This window comes from Lutjanus erythropterus, chromosome 7 (assembly GCF_056507025.1).
Source record: "Lutjanus erythropterus isolate fLutEry1 chromosome 7, fLutEry1.hap2, whole genome shotgun sequence".
NCBI classification, from domain to species: domain Eukaryota; kingdom Metazoa; phylum Chordata; class Actinopteri; order Lutjaniformes; family Lutjanidae; genus Lutjanus; species Lutjanus erythropterus.
This window is the reverse complement of record NC_139323.1, coordinates 33,279,654-33,292,527: the sequence shown is the minus strand read 5'-3', so window position 1 is coordinate 33,292,527 and position 12,874 is coordinate 33,279,654. Positions and strand designations below refer to the sequence as shown.

The 12,874-nt window shown below is 39.2% G+C and overlaps 1 protein-coding gene across 2 annotated transcripts in view; it reads left to right on the top strand.

Moving 5' to 3' along the window:
* The window catches only part of brinp3a.1 (bone morphogenetic protein/retinoic acid inducible neural-specific 3a, tandem duplicate 1), a 73,665-nt gene that overhangs the window by 16,775 nt on the left and 44,016 nt on the right, over positions 1-12,874 (top strand). For both annotated transcript variants that reach the window (XM_084723585.1, XM_084723584.1), the window contains exon 3: positions 10,483-10,673. In XM_084723585.1, coding sequence (XP_084579711.1) covers positions 10,483-10,673 — 191 coding nt within the window. The remainder of the gene's footprint in view (positions 1-10,482; positions 10,674-12,874) is intronic.

Sequence of the window (12,874 nt, the reverse complement as noted above, 5' to 3'; positions counted from 1 at the left end):
AAGAAAAAAAAAAAATCCGCAATTGGAAACAGCAGAGCAGTTGCAGTTTGCTTGCAAGGTCTTCCAAATAAATGTAATTTGGTTTATCTTATACTGACTGAAGCATGAAGGACTTTTTTCCCATTTTGCACAATTCTCTTTGGGGAGGTCCTTGAAATAACTTTGAGTCTACATCAACCAACTGTTTTGCACAGCAGGTTATTTTGGTATCTGGGGTAACCCAGCTACAAAACACAACAATGTGTTCCCGCTCAGGCCTTTTTGATCAGAAGCACATGTTTGTCTATCACGGTAAAATAAATGTAGCTTATGACTTTTTTTTCTTTACTTTAATTTTTGAATCCACTTAGAAAAATTGCCAATAAATATAAGGGTTTTCTATCACCTAACATCTTTTCTTGGCATTTTCCTTGCCCTGTTTTCTTATATGTAATTGGATACAGTCCCCTCGAGAGCTTAAAACATGTGTTTTTAGGTCTTTGTCAAAATGTAAAGAATTACAAGCTAGTCTTGTTACGGCCAGTTATTTTCCAGGTCGATCATGTCTCCTAGAAACTACATCGACCGCTATGCTCATTTGGAGCAGAAAATATGTTTTAAAGGAAAAATAATTCTACCTGGATTCATATGTTAGCAACATAATATGAAAACATTGTTATAGAATTATCTGCAGGCACAAAATGTTGAAATAAATGATAAACTGGAGACATTTGTTTTCCTGGCAGTATCTGTTTTTGCAATATATGTCTGCTCATAGCAAATAAAGCATAATCAGACATTTTTCATGGTCATGTTTAGGTACTTAGAGAACTCATCTGTTTTCCCACAATATCTGCTTCTGCAATGTAAGTATTTATATATATGTTCATAGGAACTAAAGCATTATTAAACTTTTTTTCACGATCATGTTTAGGTATCAGAGAAAGGAAAGGGATTTTTTGCGTTTAGATACCAAAATCTGTCCCAATATTTAACCAAAGATGTATCGCTTAAACAGAACCACATGAGACTCAAGATGCAAAGCCACACATGGGACTTATATGATCACAAAAACATAGCGCTTTCTAAACTGTCCTGCCAGTGACTATCATCTAATCAGCATTTAAATTTCCACTGAAACTTAATCTGCAACATAATTTAATTAGAAGAATATAAACATAATCTCTAGATTACAAAAAAATGTTTTTAGGGCATCCAATTTACAAGATAGATTTATTTATCATAACATAACAAGGTTGTACAGGGAGATTTAGATGCAGTTCCCTCTTTGCTGTTCAGAAAAAAAGACAGTGCTGAGGATGAATTAAGCAGTCTCACAGCCTGAAGGGAGTCAGCGGATACTTCTGTATCTCTTGCCTGATGGCAGCATGGTGAACAGGCTGTGGCTGAAGTGGGTATTGGAAAACTTTTAGTATTCTTGCTCAGTAGATGGGTGGTAGTGATTTTCTGGGTGGTTTTAATCACCTACTGCTGGCTCTTCTTATTCTGGGCCATGAACTTTTGTGATGTTTCCACTCAGGAGTCTTTCTATTGCTCCTCTGTGACATGGCCGAAGTGTTAAATAGTAAACATATCCCTGTGAGAAAAATGCTCAGGTTTCAGACTGTACTAAATGCAACATCTTCAATAGTTTCTCCTGCTTTTGATGACTTAACTCGATGGGCTGATGTTGGCATATTTCTTCATATGATCGTCCTTCAGGCTCAGCGAAGCCACAGCATGCCCACATACTCAGTCTTCATTCCACTGCTCAGGATTAATGTTCAGTATGTCTCACAGAGAATGCTTTTTTTCAATTGTGAAAGAGTTGCATATTTGATTTTCCCTCTGATGTCCTGTGGCTACTCAACTCTCTGTGATTTACACTTTCTGATAGACAGATATCTTTACTTTTTCCCAGTGTAGCTAACTGCTACCGCTACTTAGCCTGTGCTCTGCTGATGTTAGCACTCACAGTCCTGCCAGAGTCAGAGGAGAGGAACTGCATAAAGGGCCAGAATAAGATAAATAAGGATGTTTTTGAAAAATGTGAGTCATGCAAAGCTACTCGAGCGGAATCCCAAATCTTAAAATCTACAGCTGGAAATGAGCATAATAGGCCCTTTCAGCAATAGAGCCCTTACTGAGATATATACACAGTATGTAACAGAGTTATTATTTGAAGTGGAAGACAAATATGTCATTTAAATGAAGGCTCAATACTGCATGAAGTCAGATGTGAAATTAGACTTTTCTGAGTCAATCCATCAAACACAGCAAGTCATTTAATTAACCTACTCCCCCTTAAACTGCTAATATGGCTCAAAATGTGCACTAATTACTATATAATGGAAGGAAAAAATGCCTTTGTTGCATTCTGCATTTTTTCCAGTGTGTAAATACTGTGCAGTAAATCGCAGCTTGAATCCAGAGTTTTGATGTGGAGACCAATGATGTGGACCTAACTGCTGTAAAGTCATTATACAGTATCTGAGTAAAACAGCGAGGAAATGAGGGATGGAAGAAAACTGTCTTCAGTGGTAATCAGCTCGCTGTCGGGAACTGTGTATAAATGCAAATATTCAGAACACCTGCAAAGACAAGTCGAGCTATTTTAACTTTTTCTTTTTTCTTCTCTTTCTTTCTCTGTGACATTCAAATGTTCTCATGATGAGTTGAAATGAGGATGCATTGTAACTTGCCACATTACAATTAGCATGATTGAGACACCACAACAGAAGAATTATAGAGCTGTTAGGCTTATTTTTGCCAGATTAATTATCTTGCATACAAACAGTGATTTTAACCATATATATATAATCATATCAAATTATTCTGCTTGCTGTTTTGAAAGTTGTGTGCACACCACAGGGGACAAACACTATACAATACTATACTATAACTTTAGGCCGACAAATCAGTGTCATCCAGATTCACTCCATGTAGCAGAGGTTTGGCCATACGAAGCTCTCGCACGTTCCCATTCACATGAGACTTTGTGTGAACAGTTAATAAATTGGCCACAGAGTTGTGCAGACTAATAGGAACAAACAACTAAATTAATGTGCAAATCCCTCTGAAAGGATTTTAAATCGACCATGCATTAGTATAACCTACTTTAGCATGGTTTTTGCCCAAAGTTTGAAAGGCATGCCGTGGCCCCGCAGTGTGGTTTCCAGTAATTTAACAGAATTATGAAGCAGTCATAACATAGCTTGTGGACTTGTTTTATTAACCAAAGCGTCATGATTTCACCCTGCAGCAAGCCTTTATATAGACACTCCCGCAGGTATTTCCTTTTACAAAGAATAATGACATTGAGGCTGATCTAAACAATAGTGTATTAGGGTCAGTGTCTCTGTAATTGTTCATGTGCTCGAGTCATGGTTTAAATTAAGGGGAACTCTAAAAATTTAGAGGGAGTTATTTCATTTTCTGTGAATTGAGGGTCATGAAAAAAATCCTAACAGTAAAAATACATCAGTGCTTTGTGTTTTTCTCTCATTCCATCCTAATATCCGAACATATGTCTTAAGTAATAAATACAATTGTGCATTTGTTGTGTGTGCCACCGCAGCAGCAGCAGCACTGTCCATAGTTCTGAAATAGAGTGGAGGAGATCAATACAGACAGTCAGATAGACAGAAGACGCCACTTAGGTCTGCTTGCTTTTCGTGGCTGTAAATAGAACTTTGGCCCTAATTCCATTTTCCCCCATTGTAATAATCTATAGACAGAAGGGAAACTGCAGGGAAGTGAAGGGACAGTCAAGGAGAAAGAAACGGGGAGAAACAGTGAGCTGCAAGCCGCAAACAGCTGTTCCTACGTGCCTGTGATACTTTATGCAAAACCCTCCCGTGTAAATGTCTCAGTGAGTTAATTTGGATTCACAAAGATAAGATGATGATGTTGATACCTGACACCAGGCTCTGTTCAAGTCTTAAAAGCCTTAAACAGCGCACAAAGTCCGTGTATTTCTCTGTAGTTAAAAAAAAAAAAAACACACACAAGTTTGCTAAACAACGTTTCACAGATGTTCTGCTTTTTTTTTTTACATTGGATGTGTGATTCTTTGCCTGTGAACATTGCCTTTGTCCCCCTGCTGATATTGTGATTTTTTTTGATAATTTAATTTAATTTACCGTGCAACTGTTCATGCTTCTGTGCGCTTCCATATATACACAAGCAATGTGAGGCACTAGAATAGGCTTCCCCTGAAAGCCACTGTGTAATTAAAACCCTGCAGTTACAGTAGCTTATAATATTTTGATAAAACTCTGCTTGGTGCCGGTTTGTTAGGGGGGAAAAAAAATAAAGACAAGAAATAAAACATAAAACAAAGCCAGCATTTGTAGTATGAGGGTATCATAGTTGCCATGGCATGGGTAACCTGCACATCTGTGAAAGCACCACTGATGCTGAAATATGTATATGCATATGTATGTTTTGGAGCAACATGTGCTGCCATCCAGACATATTTTTCAGAGATTTGTGTTACAACAGTGCAGCTTTGTAGAAAAAGGCTCTGGCTCTGGCTAGACTGGTTAGACTGGACTGCCTGCAGTGTGGTGCATTATGAAATGCAAAACACAGCAACAGAGACCCTGGATTGTTAAGGAACTGCAGTTGTATATTAGACAAGACTGTAAAAGAATTTCACTCTTATTAGTCTCCTCACAGTGGTAAAAAATACCCCTGTCCCAACTTTTTTGGAGAATGTTGCAGGCATCAAATTCAGAATTAATGTATATTTACAAAAAAAAGTTAAAGTTTATCAATTTAAACATTTTATCTTTGTACAGTATTCAATTGAACATAGCCTGACAAGTATTTGCAAACCACTGCATTCTGTCATTATTTACATTTTACACAGGGGACCAACTTTTTTGGAATTAGGGTTTATTGTAACAAAATAAAAAATAAAAAACAACTTACAAGGGGCTCCTTAAAAGCTGTCTTAGATTTAAGATTGCTGCTGTAAATGAGATTTTCTTCTGCTATCAAGTGTCCTTTTTTTTCATTTGAAGACAAAACATTTAATATCATTTTCTTAAATCTTCCCTGTTATGCCTCAGGAAACAACATCAGAAGTAGAAGACACTCACCTGCGCAGTCACACACTGTACTGAACTGACACAATCTGCATTGTTATTCTCGGCATCGTACACAGGGCTGATTCCCTGATTTGTTATGTTGGGCACCAAGAGGCACCCTCAGGCTGTCTGTATACTGTGATCGATCTCAGACACCTGGGCTATGATGGACAGGTAGCAGGGTATGACTCCCCTGGTCTGATCGCAGCCCCTTTAGCTCCTGCGGCTCCTCACCTCCTGGTGCACAGCGCTCCAGCTCGCTCAGAGGGGGGCCTGACAGGTAGATGTGCAGCAAGCCCCCTGCTGCACAGAGCTGCGGGTGAAATAAACCCGCTGCCTGTTCGTGTGTGAGTGTGCATGAGTGTGTGTCTGTGATAGGCTATTCCAGTCACTCAGTGTCTCACTGAAAACAGTTAAGGGGAAAATAAACCTGCAGTCGTCCATGAAACGCAAGATCTTTTCGCGTGTGCGTATGTGCGTGGCGTGCAAACGGTGAGGTTGAATCGAAGCATTCAACAATGGGCCTGCACGTGTGTGCATACCTGTGTGTGTGCTGTATTCTCCAGCTTAGCTGTGGCACCATTCATAAACGTCCATCAGCGAGCAGCACAGCGATGCACTGTGTCGATCACAGTTAAGCTCTCCCTCTTTCTCTCTCCGCTGCTCCCTTCTTCACTGGGCCCCACTGGACGGAGAGAAACACTAATGGCCGCTCGTTATAGAGAAACACTGACATGAAACAGGTCTTAATGAGCTGTTTTCTGTTTTGTATTTTTCTCTGGGGGTCATTGTTATTGGTGGGAAATTGATTGGCAGCAGGCCCGCGCCCATGGGGGCTCCGCGATATTCTGGGCGATAGCAAAGTTGCTGCGGCAAGGGCAGCTTTGTTTAGATGTTTGCAGCTGTAGGGTGTGTGAACGCATGTGTCTTTGCATGAGGGAGTTGGTGCGTGTCTACAGGGTGTTGGGGGTTGTGTGTATGTTAGAGAGAGGAAGACACATCAGAACACCCAGTCTGCTCCTTTACAAAAGGATTTTTCAGGCAGCCTTCCGAGAAAACTCTTTAAATTTTTGAAAGTTTGAAGGATTTTACTTCCCAGAAACCTGGCGTGCAGTGCTGTAGAACAGTGTAGAAGCTACTGTATCTCTTTGTGCAGTCCTCTGAGCTTGAAAGCCATCTTGCATTCATGTTAGATTCTGCCTGTCTACCTGCTCCTAGGAGTTGGGGATATAGATAAAGTCAGTGATTTAAATAAACAAAGTGATTGCCATGTTGTATAATGTCTTAAATTTAAATTAAAGCTTCATGTAGATAAAATAACCAGATCAGGATGTCTTCATTGAGTTAATCCAGTGTTGCCTAGCCTATTACAAGACACTAAACAGAACAACAGCCTGGATGGCCACATGACAAATCAGTAATAAGTCCACAAATTCCAAAAGAAGGAGAAGCAAATGTTTCAAAACAGTCAGATTCAATGACAGAAACATCTTATTATATTGGATACAGCGTTCTCGGTTCTTAATTGCCAAGCATTTTCTATAAATCTTGACAAGGCAAAAGTCTCCTCATTAAAAAGCCAATGCAGCATCTCACCTTCAGACAACCAAAATAAATCAGAGTTTTTCCACTGAATTTTTTCCTTATATCACTGTATACAACAGCAAATGAAATGGCAGCAATTGCATTTAACTTAACTGTATTTGTTGAATAACAGGCAGAAAAGAGCAGCTCTTTTGAGCAAGAGGTTACTGATTTAATATTTTGTTTATTTAAGTTGTAAGTAGAGAGACATGTTTAAATAATGATGAACACGAGAGAAAGATGTTCTTTGAGTCTTATTAATTATTAATGATTTATCAATTCTTGATTGTTTACATGTGGTTAAGGAAAATTCACAAAATTTTAAACCCTATTTCACAGAAGCATATACAACCCAATATAACTAGAGATAAGCTACTAATCACTCAGAATTATTACCCACGTGCAACTCATTCCATCCTTTTAGGTTCTTTTAGTTCATTGCTTCTTCTTTTTTTTTTTTTTACTGCACATTTGTTTTATGTTTCAGTTACAGCACCCTCATCAATCCTGTTTCCAGCAGCAACAGGGAGCTGTTCTTTGCAAACAAGCTCTGATAAAAACAACTTTATGCTCCCAGCACCAGAGAGACACACAAAGTTGCTGGTTAGTTGGTGAAGACGGTGGCACAGCTTGCTCCTACAGAGCCTGATATTTTTCTCAAGACTTCAAACCAGACCAAAAGGGAGGATAGATATCGGGTAGACAGAACTACACCTCCAAAATGAAGTTAGTAGATGTACACAGAGATATCATTATCCATATATGTCTCTGTATCTGTTTAAGTGCCTACAAAGCATAGAAATGATGAAATTTTGGCCCATTTCGACAACCTTATAATGTACTTTTTTTCTCTTTCTCTCATTTTATTTTTAGCTAAAATCTTGCGGCGTCTGCGAGCTAGTTCGGGCAGTCAACTCGAGCTGCACCACAATCACACTGCCAATCCACCAATCTGGCGGTCTGTTTAAACTGCTAAAACCTCCCCTCTCTCCTTCTGCCTGTCAGTGCCATTGCTGCCTCGTATGAGCATCGCTGCCTGTTGAGTCAGCCCCATCACCACCCCGCCATCCACCCGCAGGCTCCAACAGGGGGTCCAAGACGCGTGTTCATCACTCCTCAATATCTCTATGTAAACATAATCTGCGAGGAGTGATGAGGTCAGAGCTGAGGCGGCAAACTCTAACTGTTATACTGCTGCAATAAACATTCTTAAACGTAAATTGTCCAACTGAAGTAAGTTATATGAACTGTCTGAATCATCTGCATTAGAAATAAAAACTCAGCAATAAAGATATACAAATAAATTTAAAAAAGGTTGAAGGTAATAATCCTAGTGCATTAAATCAGTGATTGATTCTGGTAGATGCAACCTATTTCAACTATGCCAAGGTAACAGCAGAGCTGATGTTTAATAAATACTTTGGACAGAAGAAACATCTGTTTTCATTGCATTATTTGTGCTTCCTCAAATAAGTTATTCGGATGTGGGTGCATCCTATAAGTTGTATACAAAAATGGATTTGTGCAGTTTTGATAGGATAGCTACTTTGGTAGAAATAGTGGAGTGAAAAAGAGCAGAGCTACTGTCCCGGCCTTATTTTTAAGGTGTCTTTTGGGGGCATTTTATGCCTCAATTGTAATTATAGAGTGGAATGTAGACCAAACATTTAACAGAGGTCTGACTCAAACCAGAGACATTGCAAAATTATGGTCAGCGCTCCACAGGGGTGTCCCTTTTTTCTGCCACAAGCAGCTTCTAACCACAAATTTAGGAGCTAAGATCTTGTGGAGCTTGTTGAGTAAAGCTGATTTCTAAACTACAGTGGGGGGTTGCTGCCAGTTGGTCAAATTAGTCTGTCTTGTTACTGCTTCTTCCAGACTGCATCTTTGTATAACCAAAGAAACATGTTGAATAGTTGAGGAAATGAGTTACTGCAGTGCTGAATATTTTCTTTTTTCGCCAAATAGCTGTAATCAAGTCAAAACTAAATATTGCATTGTTTCTTCTCATCAGGGTGTCTCAGGTGTTGTGGGACTTTGTTGTGGCTGTTGATTGTTAACATCGTAGGTGCTTCTTCTCTTCTGTACTGATTAAGCATCCAGGTGTAAAGGCAGGCATAATGAACACATGATGAATATGAAAACTGCAGACCTTCTTCTCAGTTGTAAACAGCTTTAAATGTCCTTGTCTGGAAGGTGAGGAAGGAGATGGTGAAAAGATTAAGCCATCAATTTTAATTTTTATTATTGGTAAAACTCTGTAAAGGGACTGTTCACCCCAAAATCAAAAATACCTATATACATACGTATTTTTCCTTTCTCATATAGTGCTATTTATCCATCTAAATTGTTTTGGTGTAAGCTGCCAAGTTTTGGAGATTTCTGCAATAGAGATGGCCATCTTCTCTCCAATATAATGGGACTAAATGTCAGCAGGAATGTCTCTTTCCAGAAATCATGATCCAGTTACTCAAAATTCACAGAACTTTGTTGTGAGCAGTTTCATGTAGGAATTACTTACTTTCTACAGTAGACTCTACCAGAGCTACTTTCTCTCTACTAGAGAAAGTACTAATTTCTACATGAAACTGCTCACAACAAGTTCTGGTCATTGCTTGTCGACTTTGGATCTTTGTGCACCAAAAGCTGAGTGAAATCTAGTCCCTTTATATTTGAGAGAGGCCATACATCTCTATGGCTAATATCTCCAAAACTCTGCAACTCACAACAAAATTATCTAAATGCATAAATAGCATCACAAATAAGAGGAAAAATATGTCATTTTCACTTTTTGAGTGAACTTTGCTTTTAAAATGTTCCGTAATTCATCTGACCAAGAAGGGGAGATGTATAATTAAGGAGAAATATGGGAATCAGAATATATATATTTTGTGTTGCAGTCACTCTGACAAAAACAAAACGAAAAAACAGGGTGTTTTTACATGTAAATCTCACCTATTGCAGCTTTACAAAGCCAAGACACATTCAGAATCAAATGCATGCGAAATTTTGTGTTCCCTTTTTTCCAACAGACGAGCCAACCACCTACCGAACAGTGATTGAAAGGTCCTCAATTTCGCCCCTACTAGAAACCATGTTTTTTACCAGCTGTATTTGAATAGCGCTAATCTATGCATCAAGCAGCACTCAGTCTGCACTTGCTAGATAAAGGCAGCTGGCATGCTCCAAGGCCAGGCTGAATATCAAACGACTTTAGATGAAGCCTGTTCCCTCCAAAAAAGGCCCTGAAAGCAGCAAGACTCCATCCATGATTACAGCCCGTCCAGCGCCTCAAAAAGTGACTCGAGATGAGAAAAGATTGCGCTATTATTTAAAATCGTTGGAGAAACACAATGTTTTTCACTATGGTGCAAAGCAATTCTCCGAGCTGGAGGTAGAAACAGCATGAGACCATTCATCTTTTAAAGAGTGGCACACAAGATTCACTTAGAGGTCGTGCAGACATCATATTTTATGCCTGGCAAGGAACAGATCTGAGTATGAGCCTCCTCGTGAGGGGCAAGCTGTGTTCTGTCCACTTTAAAATCACAACAATTGGCTGCGTTTTCCTTCTTTTCGAGAACAGAAAACAAATGTTCAGACAGACTTGCATTGTGTCTCTAGGAAACGTCTCAAAATAGCTCTCACATCCCTGTCACTATTTGACAATGATGGAAAGACTCTCCAAACAGGGACCTTATTGTGCGTAAGATCAAATAGCGTCTTCCATTGGACCCGTGTCTTTTCCTCAAATGTGCCTGCATGCAACTTTCATGTGTTGTGTGTCCTTTGCTTCCATTCAATGTGTGTTTGTTTGACATTGCAGGGAGTTTGGCCGCTGGAAGGTGAACAGCTTGGCCCTGGAGAGACAAGAGAACAATGGCTTTTCCTTGCCGCTGGACCCCGAGTTCCTCCAGACCATTAGGCAGCTGGGCAGGAGGCCCAGTCTCGGCGCCATCACTGACAACATTATCAGAAAATACGGGACCCACTTTCTGCTCTCCGCTACACTGGGAGGTAAATAAAGTAGATGTGCTGTGGTTTTCTGTGATTGTATTGACCTATCTGAACACATGGGAGTAAGAAAGTGCTAAAGGGTGAGGTTTCGGGCATCCAGGTGGCCCAGACCCAGAGTGAACATGTGGCCTTTTTCCACAACAGGCTATCATACTGGAACCTTTTTATGACCTCAGAAACTTTATCATGACCGCAACCTAAAAGAACCAAAGTCTAAGTTCAGTAGCGAGTGAAACACTTTACTATTTTGGAGACCTGTGACCTCTTTCTCAACATCCGTACATGAGCTGGTTCAGAATCGCATGTGGCTCTTCTTCAAAAAGTTGAGGCTCAATCCTTTATTTCACCAGATATGATGGAAGTTGCACATAGAAAAGGGTTAAAGGAACTTTTATGTCATATTCCTAATTTCATTCCTGCAACTTCCTGTTTGTGGAACATTTTTAAATGTATTTATTTAATCCTTTATCTCGGTGACGCTGGTATCTCTTTTTCAAGAGAGCCCTTCGCACAAAAATACACACTTCAAGCATACACAATTTACAGACACATTAAATGTTTCAGAAAAATATTTAGTCAGACTTTTAAAATGTTCAAGTGAAATAAAAGGATGTAACCTCATATTTTTTGGAGCACAGCCCATTTGTTTGCAGCAGAGTAATTGAACCCACTTAAGCCAAATTCAGTGTGAACAAGAGGTAGAGCTAATTTTAAAACATCCTGTCCAAGGGTGGAGAATTGGGTATTGTCCCTTGCCATAATTGTAATCAATTTTGTTGTCTGTCAGTGTCTAGTGAATGTTGGTTAATGAGAGTCAGTACTGTGACAATGCAACCGTGCAAAACAATGCATTTTCAAGTTTTGAAAGATTGCACGCTTCCCCTCTTTCTCTCACAGTGGTTTGGTCCACTGTCTAAATGCCCTAAATATTGATTATATAAATTAAGCAACAAGCAACAAATCTAGTGAGTTATTCAGGCTATTAGGGAGAAAGTCAGAAATATATATAAATGTATTATTTTGTAATTTATTCCCATGTATGCTTAAATTACAGCATGCATGGCAATAAATCATTGCGTCCATCTCTCTGCATTGCATCAGGCAGGAGACTGAGCTTTTACTCTGGTTTTGGGGACGGCATACAGTGTTGCTTCCTTCTGCATATTAAGGAGGAACATCCCACCTTTTCTTACAAGACACAGTGCTGATTAAGAAATATATCGCCTCTGATGAATCAGTCGAGAGGCTTTAAGGTGGTGAGAGAGGCGTGCATATATACAATATCACCATAATCAAGCAGACAAAGAATTGTGGGGTGTGCAAAAGTCTTTTGTCTAGCAGAGAAACATGATTTGTTTCTATACAAGAATCAAAGTTTGACCTTGGTAGGTGTTCTACATGGGCATATTTGGTTTTATAAGAGCCATTGTATAAATACAACCACCTTGTCCTAAGTTTGGGCTTTGTCTACAGCAACAATGATAGCAGAGAAAAAAGGTGATTTGCCATAAAATAGTAAAAAATCTAGTGGGTAAACATATTTGAAGCTTTGAAGCTTCCTGTACTCGTACAAGTGAATATTGAATAAAATATTGTCTCAGCTGTGAGTGTGGGTTTGTTTGTGCTTGTTTAAGCTCACATTCTTTGATTCAACACGTAAAATCTGTGTTTGGAGTAGTTTGACAAAAATGTCAGCGGATCCTCTGCATCCATAACAATAGATGTGAGTTAGCCAGAGTACTGTAATGCGCAGCAAAGCTCCCATGGCTATCTGCTGCACAATCTCCTCCCAGCCTCTGCTGGCTCTTTTCATCTTGTATCTCTTGTGCATAAACTCTCAAAGCCGCTGTGAATACCAACAGTATTTAAAATAGATTGGAAAGACAATGATGTACCCCATGTGGTGCAAACAATAAGAAAGAAGTGCAACAGCATGGCCTAATATAACCTAAGGGTGTCAAACTCAGTTTCATCCTCAGCATTATAGTTTCCTTTAAAGCCCATATTAATGTCTTGCTATCATATTACATAATTGCCTCGATTGTTATTGGTTTCAGTAATAACTTAATAGTTACTAACTATTTATTTCATCTTTTATTTATTTCAAATTTAGATTTGCGTAAATGCACTAGATGAAAAAGTCTAAATGTATTACTGATGCCTCTGTATGACCTACATAAATTAACAAGCCCATCTGCTAG